Consider the following 24,490-nt stretch of genomic DNA (forward strand, 5'->3'; position numbering starts at 1 on the left):
TAAAGCCATTCAAATCAGGCTTTGGACTCACCTCTCTTCAGATTCACTTGCCAAGGTCACCAACTGGGTCTTCCCTGTTGCTAAACCCAAAGATCAATTCTTAGTTGCCCATCTTACATAGCCTGTCAGCGGTATTTGACACACTTTCTTCTGGAAACACCACTTTCTTGGTTTTCTTGCAACCTCACTTGGCTGTTTCTTCTCAGTCTTCTTTATTGACAGATTCTCCTTATCTCCTAACCAGTAAATACTGAAGTGTCCCAGGGCTCAGTCCTTAGATCTCTTCTATCTAGATTCACTCACTTACCAGGTCAGTGCTTCTTAAAATAGCTGTGGTGAAGGACCAAGTGAAACTTTAAAATTGATTGCAAACCATTGCAAAATACAATAAATATAAAATAACAGAAAAATGATCAAATGCTTTAACGGTCACAACATCAAATTGCTTACTCTAAATTTCTGTATTTAACTCATGGCAAACTGGTAACAAACAGTTCACTGACCATCACGAGTTCACTAGTCAGCTGACCACATTTTAACAGTATTTCAGTAGTTTTATCTCATCCAATCTCATAGCTTTAAATTTCACCTATACGCTGTCAATCCCTAAATGTTTATCTCCAGATGAGGTCTCACCCTTAATCCCCAGATTCATACATTCAATTGCCTTATCAACACTCCTTACTGGATGTCAAGCAAGCACCAAACAACCTCCAACAACCCTCATCCTACTCCTTCCAAGATCAAAAATAACAACTAAAAAACCTCTGCTCCTCCATATTCTCTATCTTGCTCAGTAAATGGCAACCATATCCACCTATCTACTCAGCCCTAAAACCTAACCATAACCCTCAATTCCTCCTTCTCTCATACACCAAAATTAACTGTCAACAAATATTGTCAGTTATCCTTTCAAAATACATCTAGAATTCAAACACTTTTCTTTTGTAATGGTTTCCTCACTTACTTTCTAGCCTGCACTCCTGCTCTCCCTACAGTGTGAGCAACCAGTGACCTTGTTAAAACCTAAGACAATTATTCATAGAAAAAGAAAAGGTGTTTCAACAAATGGTGCTAGGATAAGCTATGTACATTCAAAAGAATGAAATCAGTGATAGTCATTCTAACAGGTGTGAGGCGTTATCTCATTGTGGTTTGGATTTGTATTTCCATGATTAGCAAAGTTGAGCATCTTTTCATGTGCCTATCTGCGATCTGCATTTCCTCTTTGGAAAAATACCTACTTAGTTCTTCTGCCCACTTTTTTGTTCTGTTATTTTCAGGTTTCATTACTTTGTGATACGTGAATGTAACTGCGAATTCTGCTTTTTGAAATCTGTTTTTTTGTTTGTTTTTTCCTTTTTCGGTTTTATTAGGTAGAATTACTACAGCTCGACTGCACATACACATTATATTGCATGTAAATACATATATACAATATACTGCATATTTTTTACATATATGTACTGATTGTTGTTTCTATCTTCTGCCCACTTTTTAATCGGGTTGTTTATTTTGATACTGAGTTGTATGAACTGTTTATGTATGTTGCGTATTAATCCCTGATCAGTCAGATCATTTGCAAATATTTTCTCCCATTTAGTAGACTGTCATTTTGTTTTGTCTAGTTTCTTTTGCTATGCAAAAGCTTTTAAGTGTTGTCGAGAATGCGGAGAAAAGGGAACCCTGATACACTGTTGGTGGGAATGTAAATTGGTGCAGCCATAGTGGAAAACAGTGTGGAGCTTTCTCAAAAAAACAAAAATAGAACTACCTATGACCCAGCAATTCCACTTCTTGGTATATATCTGAAAAAACAAAACAAAAACACTAATTCAAAAACATACATGCACCCCATTTTCATAGCAGCATTAGTTACAATTGCCAAGCTATAAAAAGCAACCTGTGTCCATCAAGAGATGAATGGATAAAGAAGATGTGGTACATATATACACAACGGAATACTAGTTTTGCCATTTGCAATGACATAGATGGACTTGGAGGGCATTAAGCTAAGTGAAATAAGACAGAGAAAGACAAATACTATTGATATCACTTACATGTGGAATCTAAAAAATACAGCAATCGAGTGAATATAACAAAAAAAGCAGACACACAGATGTAGAGAACAAACTAGTGGTTACTGGGTGAGGGGAGCAATATGGGTTGGGGAGTGGGAGACACAAACTATTGGGTGTAAGATAGGCTACAGGGATATGTTGTGCAACACGGAATAGAGCCAATATTTTGTAATAACTGTAAATGGAGTGTAACCTTTAAAAATTGTATAAAAAAGTAAAAAAAAAAAAAAAGTCAGAACCTTACCTTACACCACATATAAAAATTAAAGACCTAAAGTAAGACCATAAAACCCTTAAAAGGAAACAAAGATAAATCATCACACTCTCATTCTGTTTTCTTAGATTCTGTATTTGTCTATTTGGCATCCATTAACTGCTGGCCAAACTAACAACCAAACTTGTTCACAACTCCTCTGCAATCCCACTTTTGCAGGAATGCAAAAATCCTGTTACAAACCCTCCAACCAATCTTGAGTCCATATCCCCATCCACCACCTTTATCAAATTCTCATACATCAAGCCAATATTTCCCCTGCCCTATATCACTAAGGGCCAAGTACCACGTAACTGAAGACCATGCCTGTAGCCCAGAGCCCACCAATATTATTCAAAGTAGTCAGTCCTAAACTATTTACCTTGCCCTGCTTTGCCTTTCTTGTGGAAATCCAGGTATATATCCAGAACTGGAATTGCTGGATCATATGACAGCTCTATTTTCAGTTTTTTTTGAGGACGCTCCGTACTGTCTTCCATAGTGGTTGCACCAACTTACATTTCTGTCAACAGTGTATGACGGTTCCCTTTTCTCCACACCCTCTCCAACACTTGTTATTTGTAAAACTTTTGATGGCCCTTCTGACAGATTTGAGGTGATATTGTGATTCTGATTTGCATGTCTCTAATAATTAGTGATGTTAAGCATTTCTTCATGTAAAGATGTCCATTATTTTAAAAATGAAAAATAACAAGTGTTGGCTAGGATGGAGAAATTGGAACCCTGGTGTATTCTGGCATATTGCTAGTAGGAATATAGAATGGTGCAGCTGCTGTGGAAAGCAGTATGGTGGTTCCTGAAAAAGTTAAGGAATCATTATATGATTCAGCAATTTTACTTCTCGATATCTACCCAAAATAATTGAAAGCAAGGACTCAAACAGGTTCTTGCAAACCCATGTTCATAATAGCAGCCATCACTCACAATGTCCACTGAAAGATAATGGATAAACAAAATATGTACATACACACAATGGAATATTACTTTGCCTTGAAAAGGAATTAAGTACTGACATGTGCTAAAACATGGATGAATCTTGAAAACATTATGCTAAGTAAAAGAAGTCAGACACAAGAGGCCTCATATTATTTAATTCCATTTATATGTAACATTCAGAACAGGCAAATCTATTAAGACAGAAAGCAAATTAGTGGTTACCAAGGACTGAGACGGAATGTGAAATAGGGGAATGACTGCAAAAGAATAGGGGGTTTCTTTTTGGATGTTAAAAATATTCTGAATTAAGAGTGGTAATGATTGTAAAACCCTCTGAATACATTAAAAATTAGTGAATTGTATACTCTTAAATAAAAACCCTTTGACAAATCACATCATTTCTCTGCTTAAAACTACCTACTGACTTTCTCTTCCAATTAGTATAAAATGCAAAGTCCTTTCTGTGGCCTACAAGGCACTACAAAATCCAACCCCTGTCTCATTTTCTTCCACATCCCTCTACCCCAACACCATTATTCACTCACCAACAGCCACTCTAGACTCCTTGCTGTCCTTCAACATGCCAAGCATGTTCCCACCTCAGGACCTTAGCACATGCTGTATCCCTATATAGAATGCTCTTGCTCAACATATATGTCAACATCACTAATTCCAGACTCCTGTTCTCTAATAAAACGTCATCTTAATGAGAAGACTCCTAGAAGATACAACTTAAAATTTCAACCTCTGCCCCACAAAAACACATACCTACACATCTCTTCATTTGATTTTATTTTTCATAGCACTCACTATCATGACATACCATACATGCTTTTGTCTGTCTGTCTCTTGAATAGAAAAGAAGTTCCATGAGAATAGGAACTTTATCTGCTAAAACACTACTGTAGCTCCAGTGTCTAGAACAGTGCCTGCACATAATAAGAACTGAATAAATATAGTATAATGGATGCACAGATGGATGGATTAGTTTTTAATTAATTCATTTATTTAATGGCAGTACTAGGAATTGAACCCAGGACCTGTGTATGCTAAGCAGGCGCTCTACCACTGAGCTATACCAACCCTCTGGATGGATTAATTTGAACAAATGAACAAATGGAGGCAAAAAGGCAAACAGAAATACAGTAACTTGTTTTACGAAAAAATACCTAGTAAATGGTAGTACAGAGACTCAACCCAAGTCGGCCTGACTCTCACCCCAGGCTCTTCACTTCTGTGCTACAGTTCCACTACTAATTTGGAGACATTGGAGGAATTACTTGTTGGGTGGAAGGGTATGTATTTTATATAACAGTAAGATATCACATATATCCAAAAATCCATTTTTTAGTCCCTGTCCATTTTAATGCAACTACCACATTACAATTGAAAAGCATAACAAGTGAGAGCCTCCAAAATTATTAATTTCATCGATTTTATATTGCTCAGCTATTATAAGAATCATGCTAATTAAATGAACCTGGCTCCCTTCTCAAAAGACAAGAACACCAAAGTAGCTGCCAATCCCAAATTTGTCTGCACCCACAAAGTATACTAAAGAGAATATGCCAAAGGAAATAGACTTTTATACCTGGTAGGCATACAGTAGGATCTGCTCTTGCAAGAGCCATTCTAGGGCAGAAACATACAGGGATATAATACTCCTCTCCTTCTGACCAAGACTCAGAGGACAATTATAATAACTTTTAAAACTTTCCAGACTAGGCTACAAGGACAAGAAACAATGGGGTAAACAGTAAGTCACTCATTTTATTGACATCAGTTTCTCCACCTACTACAAACTTTTAAGTATTAATTAAACTTATTCAAGCAACTTATGCTTTGTGGTTCTTACCTTCCTGACTTCTCTGTTGCAGTGACTAAGTCATACCTTGTCTCCTACTGTACCCTCCCTACAAAGACTTGCCCAGCTCTCTGCAGAAGAGGTACCATGAAGCTTCAATTATCTGAGGAGATGATTAAGCATAGAGATCGGGTAAGCCAGTCCCCTCATTTTACAAGTGAGGCAATTCAGGCCCAGAAATGAAAGTGTCTGTTGAAACCACACATAACTTGCTAGTGACAAAACCTAGATTAGTATCCATGCTTCCTGGTTTCTTTCCAGAATAAAACTCTTTCTACTCCTCCAATATTAAAGATAAAAAAATGTATTGTTTGTACTGAGGAACCTACTTAATCCTAATTCCTTAAAAGACAGGAATGTATCTTAATGAACCTTATAACCTCAGAACTTAGACCAGTGCCCAACACAGTAGGTATGTGTATGTATTTACTGAATGATCAATTGTTTAAATCTGAGTTACTTTATTTAAAAGTATTTATTTCTGATCCTCATTAATTATTTAAAGGTAGTTAGACTAGGCCTAACTTAAGCTACCACAAAAATAACCAAGAAATTCCTCTAGCTTAAAACTAAATTGATCCCCAAATTCCTCTAGTTTCAAATAAAAGTCATTTTTACAGGATATCCCTCTTTCTCAGCAAACTCCATTCATTAGAGGCACACATTCCTGGAAGAAGCTACCTGACTCAGACCTTAATTCATTTCATCTAGTCTTTCTTTTTTGAAAATAGAAAGGGTTTATTAGGTTACACTGCAGTAGACAACAGCGGGCCACGCAGATGAGAGGTGCCTGTGTGAGCCCATTTCACCTAATCTTAAGCAAAGGCAAATCTCAGAGAACTTCCAAATAAAGGGAAGCAAAAGAAAATAAGGCCAGAAATAACAGGAAAGTGACCAAGTACAAATATTTGCTGAACATGACGCTGAAAAGCCAGTCCATTTCAGTTATGTACTCAGTGTTATCACTCTATTAAGGGTCCTGGTAGTGCCTTTACCCAGTTTTCAAAAGGCTCAGGACACTTGAGAATCTAGAATTGAGACCCACTGCTAAAATTGAATTTAAAGATAGAAATATGGCTCTTAAATAATAAAATATATCCCAATTTTACCTAATATATTTACAAGAATTCTGAAACTAAGACACCTTAAAATTAAAAAATGTAGCACTATGATATATATTAAGTGATCTTTCCAATAACTGTAAGAAAAAAGAAAAACAGGTATCATGATCTTCATTTTATAGATAAGGCAACTGATGTTCAAAGAGATGAAGTGATTCATTCAAGTTACAAAGCTAATTAAATGACATAGCCAAAACTGAACCCTAGGAGTTTTCTGACTCATAACTCCAGTCTCTTTGTATCAAATCACAGTGAGTTTTCATAAAGCAGTCAGAAAAACTTTACAAAAATTTCAGAGAACAACTTAATCACTAGAGCATTTTTTCAAAACAAAATCCTAGAAAGATAGTAACAATTACCACGTGTTTCACACATTTTTAAACACATATGATGTATACATAAAGTATACTTAATAAATTTATATAAATACTATTGTGTCCTCCTCTGTAATTACATCTCATAAATTTCTGTAAGGAAACATTTTAAAGCCATTGTTTTATCATAGCCCTATTTCCTAATGTTCCCCAAATTTGGCTTCTTAGCAAAATCATGGTGGGTGTGGATGCAGGTGCATAAAAATAATACAGAATCTTGGGCCCCAACATGTGCTGGTAAACAAGCTGCTGGACAACAAGCAGCTAGAAAAGAAGCCACTCCTAAATTTCAATGAGCTTAAAATATTGTATTCACACTTACTTGCTTAAAATGCACATGCTTGCTTTGTTCTAATGTTTTACACAGTAGATGAAATTTTTGGTGAGCAATCCAGACATTGACCATAAGGGCACAAAGGAGGGCAGATATTTCCTTAGGGTGAAACAATGGATGGTCTTGGAAAGCCAGATTACACATTAACAGAACTTTGTTGCAGCATGAAAGCATGCTGTTGAATTCAGGGGAAGTATTTGCTATCTTGAGATGTCTGGAGGCAATGATAGGATAGACTCAGAAATTTTGCATACCCTCAGGAGGGTGATTGTTCCTGGAAGGGATGGGCCTGACATTAATCAGTTAACCAGCAAGCAGAATTTAGTGCTTATCGCATGGAATATCTAAAGCCCCACCTCTTTGATCACATTTCTTTCTGAGCTGTATACTCCTAATAAATATGATGTCACCCAGGCTTTCGGGGCTCTAGACCCACGAGATCTTGAGTCCCCTGGTCCCATCTTTGCTCTTCACTTTGTCTCTTTGTTTCTTAAGTCTTACATCACATGTCCTCAGACAGGATCCCGAGCTGAGCTGGAAGCAGCAAACATGGAGATTCTAATCCAAGTTCCGAATCTGCATTTTAACTGCTTATTATTATTTAAATGCTTGTTTTTAATCTGTATAATATGCATTCTAAAGGATTCTGATTAGCCAAAATTATAGTACTGCCCCAAAAGAATTCTTAAGAGAAAAAACAGGCCAAGAAAATATAAGAAATTAAAATCTAGGGACAAAGTTATTCAGGAATCTCCCCTAGCCCTAAAGCCAGAATAGAACAAACAAGTGAAAGGTAGCCCTACTCCAAGTATAAACCCAAACCTAGTTTCTGCCTTTGCCCCAACTTGTCACAAAAGTTGGCCTCTCCCTAGTACCATGTATGGAACAGATGTAGATACCAAGAATTTCAATTTTAATGCTCTCAAAAAGCTTGAGTCCACTAAAACTCAGTAAGCCCCAAAACACAAGTATAAGACTGTGTATTTAAGTGGCAGCTTTTCCCCAAATGCTAGGCAAAAATTGACACAGAGGAGAGGATTTGAGGTGGGGAAAAATAAGGAAGAGGGGAGGAGCTGACCTAGCGAGAGAAGTTGGCTGGTCAACTGGCTTCAAATGCCCAGACAGGAGTCCACACACACACACACACACAAAACCACTTATAAATGGGATTCCTCCAAGTGATACTTAGAGCATCCCCAGGAGGGATTCCTAATCATAATCATCATCTACTTACAAGCTGCCTCTTCTTGGAAGGCTCAACTCCTTCTGAAAAACAAAGCACAAACACAAGTTACACAGAAATAAGGACCCATCTAAGTCCTACAGGTCTGCACTAAATGTCCTAGGAGAGTTACATTATCTTAATAATGGCAAAGACTAAATATTTCTAAATAATAACCTTTCCCTTTGTCTCTTAAATTTTAGTGAAATAATGAGTAGTTAACTATCACCTCCTCGTTCTTTCCCAAAAGGGAAGAATACTTGTAATAGTTTCCCCACTAGATGGAACCAACTCATCAGTGTACATTCCAGGCACTCACTGGGCCAGACACCAACTGCTACTGAATTATAAAGGAATCATATCATTAGAGTCAGGAATGAAATGTGAATTTTTTTAATTAGAAAATATTTTAGACAAATAAAGAAATATAGAAAATAATATAACAAAGAGATTACTATTCACACCACTGGCATGAGAATAACTCTTACAATAACAGTTGAGCTCCTGTGATTTGCTTTCCAAATGTATCAAGTCCCACCTTCCACTTAGTCCCCACTTAATAACTATTCTTAACTTTTGGTTTATTTTTTCCATCTGTGTCTTTATTTTTTATTACATATATATTCATAAATAATTATTAGTACTGTTTTACATGTTTTTAAATTATATACTTAAAATATTATATATAGTCATCTGCTGAGATCAATCTGCATTATAATTGGGAGATTCACCCATATGGATATAGTGCACTTTAGTTCATATACCTATAGAATAGTCCAGTCTGTAAATTTTTATAATATTTATTTATCCATTCTCCAGTAAATGGAAACTATTTTCTGTTTCTCTTCTCCATCAAAACAATGCTCCTATTGTACTTGTCTCCCTATGCACAGGTATAAAAAGTTTCCTGGAAGTATACACTGAGATGTGGCCTGCAACTGACAAGTCATTAAGCATCAGAAATTGCTCCCAAAATGATCATACCAATTTACCCTCCCCCTCCAACACTTTCTGAGAGTTCTCCTTCCCAGAACTGCCTTCTAAACTCCTGACATTTATAATCAATTGCCTACTCAACATCTCAAATTTAACGTGTCCAAACTGAACTTGTTCTTGCCACTAAATTGACTACAATTTCAGCCTTTCATCTCAGATGATGGTAATTCTATTCTTTCGGTTGTTCAGACCAAAATGCCGGACTCCTGCTTTTTATTTACCCCATGTCCCATCCAACAAGAATTCTTAATGGGTTTGAATCTAAAATACAGCCAGAATATAACCATTTTTCACTATCTCCAAAGACATATGCTTACAATCTTTTAAACAAAAACTTTGGATTTAGTCATGTTTTAGAAATCAGAACTGGGGGAGGTGGTAACTAATATAATAGCACATATATTACATAACGCTTTCAACAAAGACTGATGCATCAACAAAATACATTAAACACATTAAAATTTCTCCAGTAAAATGTATGATAGCCACAATAAATGTGATAAAAACTCTAAAGAGTCCCAGTTCAGTTTTGTCACCAGGAAGAGTTCAAGTTAGGTCAGTTTTACTGCTAAATGAGTTACAGAAAAATCTCTTCTTTTTTGCTATTGCAGTCTAAGCCACATGGTCTCACCCCAGCCTCTCAACTTCTCCTAACTGGAACCCTATTCCTGCTTCCACTCTTATCCCTTTATGGTCTTTCTATTCTCAACATAACAAAGTGATCCTTTTAAAGGTCAGTTAGATGACAACACTCCTGCTCAAAACCCTGGAATACAGAATGAAACATTTCAAACATAGAAAGTACAGAAAAGTTTAAAGACCTATACAGTGAACATCCATATACACACACACAGCCCAGACTATATCACTGTTAACATTTTGTGGTATTTTCTTTATCACATATATAGCCATCTACCCACCCATTTTTTAATGCATCTCAAAGTAGACTGTAGACATCAGTATATATTTCACCATGTATATCATTAGCCAGAATTCAGTATTTGTTTACAATTTTTCACATTGGTTTTTTTTTAAAGGTAAATTTGCAAACACTGAGCTGCAGAAATCTTAGGCGTACCAATTGATAAGTATGATAAATGCATACACTAAGGTAACCCAGATCCCTATCAAAACATAGAACATGTCCATCAATAGAGAAAGTTTCATCAAGTTCTTTCTTGGTAAATTCACCCCCCAAAAAACACTATTTCCTTACCCCAAGTAAATACTATTCCCATTTTTTCACCATAGATTAGTTTTGCCTGCTTCCAAAGTTCATATGAATGGGATTATCCATTATGAATCCTTTCGTATAAGGCTTCTTTCACTTAGCATAGTGTTTTAGAAATTTATCCATGTTGTTTCATATTATAGTAGCAATATAGCCAATCATATTAATATACCACAGTTTATTTATCCTCTCTCTTACTAATAGACATTTGGGTTATTTCCACTTTTGAGTTATTAACATTCCTGTACAAGTCTTTTAACGGGTCCATATCTCATTTGTCTTGGGTAAATACCTAAGAGTGTAACTGTTGGGTTATAGGATAGGTGTATATTTAGTTTTATAAGAAACTACCAGATCTTTTTCCAAAGTGATTATACCATATTACAGTTCCATTAACAATGTATGAGAGTTTTAACTGCTCCACATTCTAGCTAATTTAGGTTACACTCACTAATAAAAGAACTGCTCTACATTCATACCAAAATATGAGATCAGTATTTTAAATTTTAGCCATTCTAGTGAGTGTGATCATCTTATTGTGGTTTTATCTGCATTTCTCTGATGACTAATGATGTTCAGTATCTTGTCATGTGCTCTTTAGCCATCAGTACCTCTTTATGAAGTATCTTAAAATACTTTGCCTCTTTTATAACTGGACTATTTATCTTTTTATCATTGAGTTGTAAGAGTTCTTCATATATTCTAGATACAAGTCCTTTGTTAGATACTTTCCTGGGTATTTCTCTCCCAGTCTGTGCCTTGCTACTGAAGTTATAAAGTGGTATCTTTTGACAAGCAAGTTTTTTATTTTGATCAAGGTCAATTTGTCAATTTTTTTTTACAGTTAATGATTTCAGTATCCTACCTAAGAAAAATATGCCCATGATAAGAACACAAAAATACTTTCCTATATTTTATTTCTAGATGCTTTACGGTTTTAGCCTTTATGTTTAGGTCTATGATTCATTTTGAATTAACTCTGCAGTAATATGTGAGATGGGGTTAAGGCTCATTTTTTTCCCACAAGGACATTCACTGATTCCAGCACCATATATTGAAAACACTATCTTTTCCCCAACAGATTGCTTTGGCATCTCTGTTGAAAATCAAACCATAAATAGAATGGTCTACTTATGCCTCTCTACTGTACTCTATTGTTCTCTTTTTCCACCCAATGCCAGCACCACATTTTCTTGATTATGTAGCTTTATATCAAGTATTGAAGTCAGATCATGTGGCCCTTCAACTTTGTTCTTTTTCAAGATTGCTTTGGATACTCTAGATTCTTTACATTTGCATATAAATTTTAGACCTGTTTTAATCACTCTCAGGAATGTTTTATAGTCTTCAGCAAAAATTTCTTGTCCTTCTATTGGTAAGCTTACATCTAAGATATTTTTGAAGCTATTGTAAATGAAATCTTTATTTCACTTCCCAATTGCCTGCTTCTAGTATAGGAATGCAATCGATTTTTGCATATTGACTATATATCCTACAACTTAAATTCATTATTAGTTGTAATGACTGTTTTGCAGATTCCTTAGGATTTTTTGTATAAACAAACACGTTCTCTAGAAACAAAGAGTTTTATTTCTTTCCACTTGCTAGGAATGTCTGTGGTAGACATCCTCGCCTTGTTTTTCATTTGATCATGGGGGGAAAGAGTTCAACACTTTACTACTAAAAATGATGTTAGCTGTAGCCTTTTCATAAACAACTTTTATCAAATTGATAAAGTTCCTTTCTATTCCTAATTTGTTTAGAGTTTTTATCATTAGTGGGTATTGATTTTGCCAAGTACTTTCTCTGCATATATACTAAAATAATCATATGGGTTTTCTCCTCTATTCTGTTAATGTGGTGAATTACAGTGATTGATTTTTCCAATATTAGACTAATCTTGCATTTCTGGGTTAAACCCAACCTTCTCAAATACACTATTAGATTATCTTCACTAATATTTTATTAATGATTTTTGTACTTATGTTGATAAGGGATAATGGTCTCCAATTTTCTTTTATTATAATGTCTCTGTCAGATTTTGGTATCACAATTATGCCAGTCTCCTAAAACTGGCCAAAACATGTTCCCGCTTCCTATATTTTCTGAAAGAGTTTATGTAAGATTGGTGTTATATCACAAATAAAATCATCTAGGGTCTGAGCACTTTTATTTAGAATGTTTGCCTCTATGTTAATAAATAAATTGGGCTATTTACTTTTTCTTCCCAAACTGTCCTTGTCAGTTTTGGCATTACGGTTATACTCTCCTCATAAAATGTGCCAGGAGAGTGTGTTCTCTTTTTCTATTTTCTGAAACAATCTATGTAAAACTGGGAATATCATTCTTTGAACCTACATGATACAGTTCTGGCTTCTTGAATAGTTTATATAGATCATATGAGATGGACTATATTTGAAGGCAACAATAATAAACAAAGACTGTAAAATCCATGTGTGCCCCTCTTTGAACCCCTTTTACACAAGGAAATGCATCCATGGAAATCATCCCTTCTGTATTCCTTACTGACTCCTTGCACCTGTGCAAAAGCCTGCATTTGCAGGATGGGTGCCCAGGGCTCCAGATCAGTATATTCTGTGCCAAGCTTTCTGGTACCATAAAGACAGACTTAAGGCAAAGTGGAACAAGAAGTGGTCTCCAATCAGATAAAGGTAGTTCAAGGAACAATGATTTCCCAGTCTTCCCTTTTCCAGGGAATATTCATAGCAAGCTCAGGAAGAAAGCTGCACAATCAGGAAATCTGGCTGAGGTAAGAAGAGCACACACTTAGGCAAGTAACTATAAATTCTCTGGCTCGTCATTTTCCCTTAGGAACTAGGATGGTAATATCTGACAACACAACATCAGATGAAGCTTGTCCCATTCAGCCCTCTGATCTACTAGTCATCTCTTGACTCTCCACATTCTTCACGATTTCTGCTTAGCATTCTGAGCACATTCAAGTCTATCCCACCTTGAGATAAGAAAAAAATTTCCGCTCTTTTGTCTTGGCCGCTGACATGCCATTTAGACTAAGGAAGACCTGGGAACTTGGTCATGTGAGCCACGGCCACATAGGCAAACACCGGAAGCACCAGGATGCTGGGGTAATGCTGGTGGCATGCATCACCACAGGATCAACATCAACATATATCACCCAGGATACTCTGGGAAAGTTGGTATGAGGCATTATCACTTAAAGAGGAGCCAGAGATTCTGCTCAACTGTCAATCTTGATAAATTGTGGCCCCTGTCAGTGAGCAGACACAAGTAAACGCTGCCAAGAGCAAGACTAGAGTGGCTTCTGTCACTGACATGGTGCAATCGGGCTACTACAAAGTTCTGGGGAAGGGAAATCTCCCTGAAGGCCAAATTCTTCAGCAGAAGAGCTGAGGAAAAGATTAAGGGTGTGGATGGGGCCTGTGTCCTGGTAGCTTGAATCCTTTGGTGGGAGATTCACTATGTTATCCAGTGGATGGGAGGGAGGGAGAGAGGGGGAGAAAAAGCGAGGGAGGGAAGGAAAGAGAAAAAATTTTCCTTTAGTTACTAAACACCCCTCTTCAACTACTGCCAATTCTATTTTCCTTTCACAGCCACACTTCTTTAATGAGCTGTCCACATTCACTGCCTCCAATGTCTCACCTCCTATTTTCTTCAACACACTGCAGATATCCTCAGACCTTACTACCTGACTTAAGCCATTCTTGCCAGGTTACCAGTGGTCTCCACGTAAAGAAGCCCCACTGCATTTTCAATCCACCACTTCTTTTTGGGTATTGACTGCTCAGCAGCATCTTGACCATATCATTCATTCTTCTGTCTTGAAAGACTGTTCTATCCACGAAACAACATTCTCCTGTTTTATGTTTTATCACCACTTAAACACCTTTGCAGGCTCTTTCTTCATCACCTTAGATGCTTACAAGTTGACTGTCCTTAAAGCTCTGCCTGGAAACTCTCCTCTCTACACACATCTTACAGATGACACCCATATTTGTATCTTCATCCCAGATCTCTCTTCAACTATATAGTTGTATACAGTCTTATATACAATCACCTTGACCTCAATATGTCTGAAAACTCAACTTATCTTTCTATTCAATCTTGTTCCTTCTCTGTTTTCCATTTTGGTGATGGTACCTCCAAACCCAGAGTCATTCTTGATTCTTCAAGTTCTCTCACCCAACTATTCATCAAGTCTTGCTGATGCTACCTCAAAATATCTATCTTCAATCTGTCAATTTCACTTTATCTCCACTGCCATGTCCCCTAGTCCAAGTCAGCATCACCCCATAACATTCTCCTAACTGATGTCACTCTAATTTAGCTTTGTTCCCCTTGATTCCTAAAGTTACATGAATGTAAATATCAAGTAATAAGTATCTATTTTCTAAATGATAATATATGAGTTTAACAAGTGCTGCAGTCAAAAATACCTTTTTAAAGTACAAAACTAATTGGGTGATTTCTCTTCTTAGAAGTCCTCAATGAATAAAGTCTGAAATCCTTTCTGTAGCCTACAGAGCACTACCGAGCTGCTATTGCCTACCTCTCTAGCATCATTTGCACAATTCTCCAGTCTTGTTGGAGTTTTGATCTTTCAGAGGGCTTCATGGGTATTGTCCTCTCTGCCTGGAATAGTTTTCCTTTGTTCTCTTTATACATTCTTGGACCTTAGCTTAAAACTCATTTCCTCTGGGAAGAGCTCCCTACACATAGTTTCCCCAGCCTTCCTCTATATAATTCCAACAATTTACTGTAATTAGTTGCTTAATTTTCTGTTTTCTGGGGCTGACTGTCAGCTAGAGGAGCAGAGATCAGTCTTCCTGATCTCTGACATTACTAGCAACCAGCACAATACTTGACCTAATAGATACCAAATGAATGACGAATAAATCAATGAATCAATAACATAAGTAAATAATACTTAACTATTATCACTATCATCATTATAAGGCTCATAATAGGGTATTGCTCATTTGGAGTTATGGTGATGAAAATTGTCAACTGCAATTAGGTTAGAAAAAGAGGCTTTACTGGAGAAAGTATATACTCTTCTATCACTTATGTTATTTACTGACATTCTTCAGGTTGGTTGCTATTTCACGATCATCAAGAAAAAAAATGCTTTCAGGAGAGGGGGGGAAATTACTAAGGAAATCCACTTTTATACCATTTACTAAATGGCCTTAGAAGGACCATTATTCCCCAAATACAAGCATCTACTCAGCTCTGGCAGCAAGCAATCTGCTGGGATGCATAAAAAACTCCCTTTCCTGTGTAGCAAATGTACCATTACTACTGCTCTGGGCATTATGGTGTTTTAACTCCACTTATTCACACTTGAGTGTGAGTATATCTCGAGGTCAGGAGCCAAAGGGGAAATCAGTATATATATAGCTATGGTGCTCCTATGAAACTCTAATGTGTTTCACTCCTCTTGCTCCATTAAATTCATATGTCCTCACCCTGAGAACAGGGCCCCATGACAGAGTATTTACATTATACAATAATATTAAGAAACATGGGAAAAGAGCACAAAATTTGAAGTTTAGAAAACCAGGCTCATATTATGTCTCAATAACATATAACTTGTGTGGCCGAGGATTTCACCTACTTCTAAGGCTTGTATGTAGTACTTATAAAGGTCAAATAAAACAATGTATATGAAAGTATTTTGTTCTGTAAATTGTGACACGGATGACATGTGTTGTTCTCATAAGAGTCTGAAGAACAGTAAAAACAGCATGATGATCCTACATGGTATAAAGAACTCAAGGCTCAGAGTCAAAAAAGAAAAAAAAATTAAACACAGTTCTACTACTTACTCTGCTCATAAATCCCAGTTATTAAACTTTTCTTAATCTTACTTTTCTTATTTGCACACCTGAGATAAAAATACTTACTTCACCTATTTCATGCAAGTTGTCCCAAGGCTAGAATAAGAAAATACATTTAAAAGCTTAAGGTTTTCATATAAAAAGATGCTCCATATCATATGTATCAAGGAAATGTAAATCAAAATAATAATAGGATAGCGCTACACATCTATAGGAATGGCCAAAATCTGGAACACTGGCAACATGAAATGCTGGTGAGGACATGGAGCAACAGGAACTCTCATACATTGCTGGTGGGAATGCACAATGGTTCAGCCACTTTGGAAGATAGTTTGGCAGCGTCTTACAAAACCAAACATACTCTTATTCTATGTATTTGTGCTCCTTGGTATTTACCTGAAAGAGTTGAAAACTTACACCCACACAAAAACCTGCACACAGAGGTTTACAGCAGCTTTATACATAATTGCCAAAACTTCAAAACAATTAAGATATCCTTCAGCAGGTAAATGGATAAATAAACTGTGGTACCTCCAGACAATGGAGTATTATTCAATACTAAAAAGAACTGAGCTATCGAGCCATGAAGAGGTATGGAGGAAAGTTAAATGTGTATTACTAAGTGAAAGAAGCCAATCCGGAAAGGCTACATTCTGTATGATTCCAACTATGTAACATACCAGAAGAGGTAAAACATGGACCCAGTAAAAAGATAAGTGATTGCCAGGGGTGGGGGCAGGGGGAGATGGACAGCTAGACCACAGAGGAATTTTAGGGCAGTGAAAATACTCTATATGATATTACAATAATAAATATGTATCATTATATATTTATTCCAACCCACAGAATGTGTATGAATCCTAAAGTAAAGGTGAGGGTATAGCTCAGTGATAGAGTGCGTGCCTAGCATGCACGAGGTCCTGCGTTCAATCCCCAGTACCTCTATTTAAAATAAATAAACCTAATTACCTGCCCCCCATCAAAAAAAACCAAAAAATGTTTTAAAAATAAAAAAGCAAAATAAAGTAAACTAAGGCCTTTGGGTAATGATGATGTGCCAAAGTAGGCTCTTTCTTAGTAAAAAAAAAAAAACTGTACCATTCTGGTAAGTGATACTGATAACAGGGGAGGCCATGCATGTGTCGGGGCAAGGAGTATATTGGCAAATATCTGTACCTTTCTCTCGTTTTTGTTGTAAACCTAAAACTGCTCTTAAAAAAATATAAAGTCAAGTCTTAAAAAAAAAAAAACCTCTCCCATCCCCACAAAAGGAAAGTTCAGGGTTTGGATTATCATTAATAATAAGGAGTTGCATTTTTCTAATCTGACCCACTTGCAGCAAGGCTCAATGGCTAATGTATGAATTGCTATTCTCCAAATACTAACTGTGCTCCTAAAACTCAAGGATATATTGTTTAGAGTCTCTAAAATTGCATTATTACCATTGTGGATCCCTCAAATTGACATACTTTGACATTGTCTGCTGAAAATGGTATTTCCTTTTTTTCTCAAACTACATTCTGAAGTTGCAAAGAAAGCTGTATATACTAAATTCTAGAGAAATAACCGTTCACTCCCTTTCACCTGTCCATAAAACAAACTTTTAAAGACATACATACAAAATAAAATGGTGCTGTTCATATGAGGAATCACTGTCTACGTGCATTACTCATTATTCACAATGACTAAACCCATAAAATATTTCCAAAGAAAAAACAAAGGCCAAGTGTCCAAAGTAGCAATAACTACTACCCCCACAAGTAAATATACAAGCCAAGAGTCACAAGGCTGGTGTTTGTCTTTTATATCAACAGCCTGGAGATGACTGGGTCAAAGCTATCTCTGCCTGAGGCAGATCCCACCCTGAGCCTCTCGCACATTTTCTATTTGAATTCTTACTTTATTTATGTATTCATTCACTCCTCTTCCACTGAGTAGCAGCACTCTTCCCAGAAAAGGAAATTAACAGGATCCAAGAAACATAACTTTCCACTCCACTGAAAGTGGACATAGTTGGGTTTTGGAAATAACTTTTCAATTAACATGTAAAAGCAAGGCGTGGGGGCAGGGTTGTGTGTGTGCATGCAGAAATGGGGCATTCTCCACCACTGAAAGACTAGATATCTCTTTATAGAGCTTGTAATTAAACCCATACAGTGTGACTAAAGTAAATAACACTGTTTGGCGTGGGAGTAGGAGTGGAGAACAAAACTAGGGCCCACTCAATCCATTCCTGATGACAATACCATCCTGTACTTCAGTGTCCCATTGGATGAAAGAAGACAACAAATACTTTTAACTACTTACTGAAATACACTATAAATGCAGAAAAATGCACACAAGTATATAACTCAAATTTTCACAAACTGAACACACTAGTATAACCAACAATCAGATTTTTAAAAAATGAATTATTACTATCAATCCAGAAGCATCCTCACACCCCCTCTTCCAGTCACTACCTACACTCCCCAGGAAAATTATCATCTTGATTTCTAAACCTTATAGATCAGTTTTGCTGCTCTGGCATTTTCTTTACATGGAATAGAGAGAATATATTCTTCAGTGTCTAGCACTTGTGTTCAATGTATATCTAATCCAAATCCTAGAGGGCAAATGGTAAATGCTGATGTTACAATATTTGAAGAGATAATGGCTAAGAAGTTTCCAAAATTGGTAACAAAAATGAGTACATATATATAGGAAGCATAACATACCCCAAGTAGGATTAATTTTTTAAAAATCCAGACAAGGTAAATGATAGTAATATTGAAAAACATCAAAGCAAAAAAAAATCTTAAGAGCCACAAAATAAAATCCATAACCTTCAATGGAATAACAATTTGAATATCAGTATATTTCTCAGTAGTAATGATGGAAACCAAAAGATAGCTGAATAACATGTACAAAGTGTAAGAGAAAATGACTATCAACATAAAATTGTGTACCTATACAAACTATCTTTCACGGTCAAAATCATTTAAAACAAAGGCATTTAAATAAATATAAGCATTTATTACCAACATACCTATATTAAACAAATGTCTAAATGACGTACTTTAGGAAGAAGAAAAACGATCCCAGGAGGAAATCTAAGACCCCAAAAAGAATTACTGAACAAGAAAACTAGTAAACATACTCTTAGTAAGTACCGACTATATACAACAATAAATAGAGATACCTAATTTGAGTAATTTTCTTTAAAGGAAAGAATTAAAATACTAGACAAAAATAGCATGTACGTTTGGAAGGAGCGATGAGAAGGAAAGTCCTTGTGTAGTTCACGAGGGGGTTAAAATCTGAATTTGTTCTAACTCAATCAGCAGAGTTAGAAAAATCAAATAAAAACACAAACCAAAAAACTCTACCAATATTTTTAAATGGCAAAAAAGGAGCAGTAAGGCATGGAGGTACAGGACATGGAATGTAAGAAATAATACAGCAGAAACAAGTTCGGATGTATCAGTTACCCCTAAAAATCTTCACACACATATTTATCAGTATTGACAGGGAAAAAAAAAAAAACCCTACTGCATGCCATTTGCAACAGACACAGCAAAAGCAAAATTGCCTGGAAAGGTTAAAATACAGAGATAGTTGGTTTTAGAAAAACTAACAAAACAGATAAACTTCTACTATTGATCATGAAAAAAAGGGAAGTATGAACACCCAATATCAGAAATATAAAGAAGGATATAAGAACAGATTCAGCAGAGGTTGTTAAAAAGGTAAAAAAAAATACAATAAATATTTTTTCTCAATAAACAGACAAAATGGAAAAACTTCAATAAATACACACCTTACCAAAACTACCTGAAGATAAAACAGGAAGCTTAGATTAAATATATGACCATTTTTTAAAAACTGTGTATCACAGATAATGCCTGAATCGGGTTTATACCCAAAATTCAAGAGTGGTTATATAATAGAAAAATGTTATAAACCTCAAATAAATTAATAAGGGAGAGGGTATACATAGCTCAGAGGTAGAGTGTGTGCCTGGCATGCATGAGGTCCTGGGTACAATCCCCAGTACCTTTATTAAATAAACAAACAAACCTAATTACCTCTCCACCCCCCAAAAAAGTTAAAAAAATTAATTAATGTAGAAAAAATACTATAATCTCAAATTATATAGAAAGGAAACACATCAAGCAAGTATCAACTTATTAAAAAAAAATAACAGCAGAGAATCGAGGGAACAGAGATCTTCAAGACATTAAAAAAGGAAAAGGGGAAAAACTAAAAATGACAGAGATCTTTAGATTGAAACATAAATGCTGCAAACTCAAATATTTTCATGGGCCAAAAGTATTATAACATAGTTCATCAAATCTGAAAAACTATTAATTTCAGGCAAGGCCATTATTTTTGGTATCGGGGAAATTTTTTTAAAGAAGAACAAAATAATCACTGCCAATTAAAACATAACACACTATCAAAAGTAGCACACCACAATTTCAGAGCTGTTAAAAAGTAGAAAGAGGGGAGCCTTAGAAATGATGGAATGGGAAATGGGAACGGGTTGGCAAGGACTATATTCGTCAATTTTTCTTGAAATCTCCAAAATTAGCCAAATAAAACTACAGGAAGTGGTTCGCAGACCTCCAAATTGTGATCCTGATTCACACAGGAGAATACAAGAATCTAATTCAGAGACGACAAGGGATTGAAATTTTAGAATATCTTAAGATTTCTAAGCGAAACAACTCCATGAACAAAAATATGTGGGGCTTAGGGAAAAGATGTTGTTAAAATACAGCAAAGTCCAGGAAGCAAGAGAACTCTAAAGGTCTGAAGCTGGCTCGATTATCCTTTTCTGCAGACATGCTGAAATTCTCCATGACAGCTGCTACATGGGGATGATAATCAAAAGGTTGACAGGTAGAGAAAGAGGAGAATGACACTCAAGAATGGGAAAATGCCAGAAAAGATGAATAAATATGGAAAAAATAAACTAAAAAAGAAGTCTGGTTTGGCGTAACATAGAATATGAGTATACTATAGAGAGAGAGAGAAAAAAGAAGGTACATGAATAAATCACTCAATTTTCAAAACCATCTAATTTACTGACATGATGAAAATATTTAGTGGTACTAAGGACTGATGATACAAATTGCAGTTTTTCTTTATTTTTCTTTATCAAACGTCCCACAAAAAGAATAGCAAAATTAAGAATATCAGGAGGAAGTCATTCGGTTACATGTTAATTCATAAGTAGTTATCTTTTTGAAAATGAAGTAACTTTCAAAAAGAATGTTTGATAGAAATAGACTTACAGAGATAGAGAACTTATGATTACCAGGGGTTAAAGAGGGTAGAAATAGATAAACTGGGAATTCAAAAACTACCCCTCTTGAATAGTCATGGAAATGTCAGCTATCTTGATTGTGGTGGTGGTTTCATGGGTGTCTATGTCTAACAAAATTCATCAAATTGTACATCTGAAATATGCGTAGTTTGCTGTACAGGAACCATACAACAACAAAGGTGCTAAAAAAAAAAAAGAATGTTTGAAATCTAGCTGGGTCTTGAAGATTTTGTTTTTAAGGACGAAAATCCAAACTGAATTGGGTTTTCTACAATGCTCATTATTTATTAGGATAGTCATCATTTTCAAAATTAAAAAGTACTCTCAAGAAAGCTTTGTCAACAATAATACTTCACAGTATGCACTATGCTGTCATGTTTTCCAAAATAATTAAGTACCCCTGAATGACGGCACTTTTAAGCACGTTACTTTTGAACATCAAAGGCAGAAAAGCAGGGAAGAACCATTACATGGTTTTGCCTGAAGGCAATAATTTTATCAGCACAGTATATTCTCAGTTCAGAATCTGGGCTCTTTATACAATGAAGACCAATTACTTTGTCTGCCTTATAGGCAAATACTTACTGTGGAAATGATGGCACTAACACAGTTGATAATAAAATTTTGTTTATGGTGACTAGTCAGTTGGCCTTTCAAAGTTAAAATAAAATAATCTCCCATAAAGTTGACTGGAAAATAGGGCAAATATAAAAGCACCTTCTTCCATTCACAAGGAACTGCAACCTCAAATACGCCTCACTGTAGATGCTCCAAAGCAGCAGTAGGATAAGAGCCAATTTTTATCATACGGAAGACCCAAACCTCAACTGCTCTTCAAGTAAAATGATGTCAATTCCTACACAGGGTGGAGACTCCTCCAGTTTAAAGGAAAAATGCTCACACGTAATCTCCCCAATGTCTAAAAGGACCTAGGGATGCTGCTGAAGCATGTGAATGTGCAGGCTAAAACCACAAAAGATCTTTTTCTAATAAGTAAGAAGCCAACTTGAGAAAGAGGCAATATACTGCAAAGAACCTGAGCAAAAGACTCTAGATTACTGAACTATGAAAGCTATCATCCAACCTCTGGACTTCCATATTTGTGAGCCAATACATTTCTTTAATATTTAAACCACTAAGAGTCAAATCTTCTGTTACTTTCATATCACAGTATCTTCAACTATATACATCTGTAGCCCAGATTTTTACAAGTTGTCTGTCCTTGAGGAGGTTACTGAGCTTCTCATATCTGAAAAAATGCCAATCAGAAAATCCCCCACTGCCTCTACTGCAATCACGCCCTTCCAATCCATTAAATTTTCCTGTCTTTTGGGCCACAATTGTCTCATAGTTGGTTCTCCTGCTGTAGCCCTTGCCTCTAGTCTACTCTCAACATGACAGTGGAAAACAGAAAGGGAGGCACTGATACACTCATTAACATATATGCACCAATACAGGAGCACCTAAATATACAAAGTAAATTCTAACAGACATAAAAGTAGAAACTGATAATAATACAGTAATAGTAGGGGGCTTTAATATCCCAGTTACATCAATGGACAGATCAGCCAGACAGAAAATCAACAGTGGTCTTAAATGACACAACAGACCAGTTGGATTTAATTAATATCTACAGGACATTACATCCAAAAACATTCTTTTCAAGTGCACATGGAATGTTCTCCAGGATAGATCACTTGTTAGGCCAGAAAATAAGACTTAACCAATTTAAGATGATAGAAATTATATCAAGCACTTTTTCTGACCACAACAGTATGAAACTAGAAACCAATTACAGAAAGAAAATAGAGAAAAGAACAGACATGTGGAGACTAAACAACATGCTGCTAAAAAACCAATAGGTCAATGGAGAAATCAGAAAACACCTCAAGACAAATGAAAATGGAAACACAATACTCCAAAAGCTATGGGATGCAGCAAAAGCAGTTCTAAGAAGGAAGTTTATGGCAATGTGGGCCTTCCTCAATAAAAAAAATCTCAACCTACTACTGAAAGGAATTAGGAAGAGAAGAAATAACCAAGGCCAAAGTCAACAAAAGGAAGGAAATAATAAAGATCAGTGAGGAAATAAACAGAGATAAAAAGTTCAATAGAAAAGTTCAATGAAAGCAAGAGCTAGTTTTTTTGAAAAGATAAACAAAATTGATAAACCTTAGCCAGCTCATTAAGAAACGAGAGAGGACCCAAATAAAACAAAATAAGAAATGAAAGAGGAGAAATAACAGATACCACAGAGATACAAAAATAAAAATCAAAAGCTAATACTACAGTTATATGCCAAATTGGACAACCTAAAAGAAATGGACAAATTTCTAGAAATATTCAAACTGCCAAGACTGAATCAAAAGGAAATAGATAATTTGAACAAACTAATCACTAGTAGTGAAATCGAATTTGTAAAAAGAAAACAAAACAAAAACAAAAAAACAAACAAAAAAAACTCCTAGCAAACAAAAATCCAGGACCAGAGAGTTTCACAGGAGAATTCTACCAAACATAAAGAACTAATATCTATCCATCTCAAACTATTCCAAAAAACTGGAGAAGACAGAACACTCCCAAATTCATTCTACAAGGGACAATTACCCAGATACCAAAACCAGACAAAGACAAAAAAAAAAAAAAAAGGAAAGAAAATTACAGGCCAATATCTTTGATAAATATAGATGTAAAAGTCCTCAATAAAATATTAGCAAACCAAATGCAACAATATATAAAAAGGACTACACACCATAATCAAGTTGGATTTATTCCAGGGACATAAGGATGGTTCAGTATATGCAAATCTTTTAATATAATACACTGCAACAAAAGGAAGGATAAAAATCACATGATCATGCCAATAAATGTAGAAAAAGCATTTGACAAAATTCAACATCCATTAA

At 35.7% G+C, this 24,490-nt stretch overlaps 1 protein-coding gene, 1 long non-coding RNA gene and 1 pseudogene across 6 annotated transcripts in view; 2 read left to right on the top strand and 1 right to left on the bottom strand.

Moving 5' to 3' along the window:
- The window catches only part of MAST2 (microtubule associated serine/threonine kinase 2), a 178,234-nt gene that overhangs the window by 93,763 nt on the left and 59,981 nt on the right, over positions 1-24,490 (bottom strand). For all 5 annotated transcript variants that reach the window (XM_072974530.1, XM_072974529.1, XM_072974528.1 and 2 more), the window contains one exon: positions 8,219-8,250. In XM_072974530.1, coding sequence (XP_072830631.1) covers positions 8,219-8,250 — 32 coding nt within the window. The remainder of the gene's footprint in view (positions 1-8,218; positions 8,251-24,490) is intronic.
- On the top strand, positions 5,196-9,353 carry LOC140700662 (uncharacterized). The gene is made up of 2 exons (XR_012079139.1): positions 5,196-5,287; positions 9,100-9,353. It is a non-coding gene; the product is annotated as an uncharacterized lncRNA (long non-coding RNA).
- On the top strand, positions 13,454-13,872 carry LOC140700925 (large ribosomal subunit protein uL15 pseudogene; annotated as a pseudogene).

This window comes from Vicugna pacos, chromosome 13 (assembly GCF_048564905.1).
Source record: "Vicugna pacos chromosome 13, VicPac4, whole genome shotgun sequence".
NCBI classification, from domain to species: Eukaryota; Metazoa; Chordata; class Mammalia; order Artiodactyla; family Camelidae; genus Vicugna; species Vicugna pacos.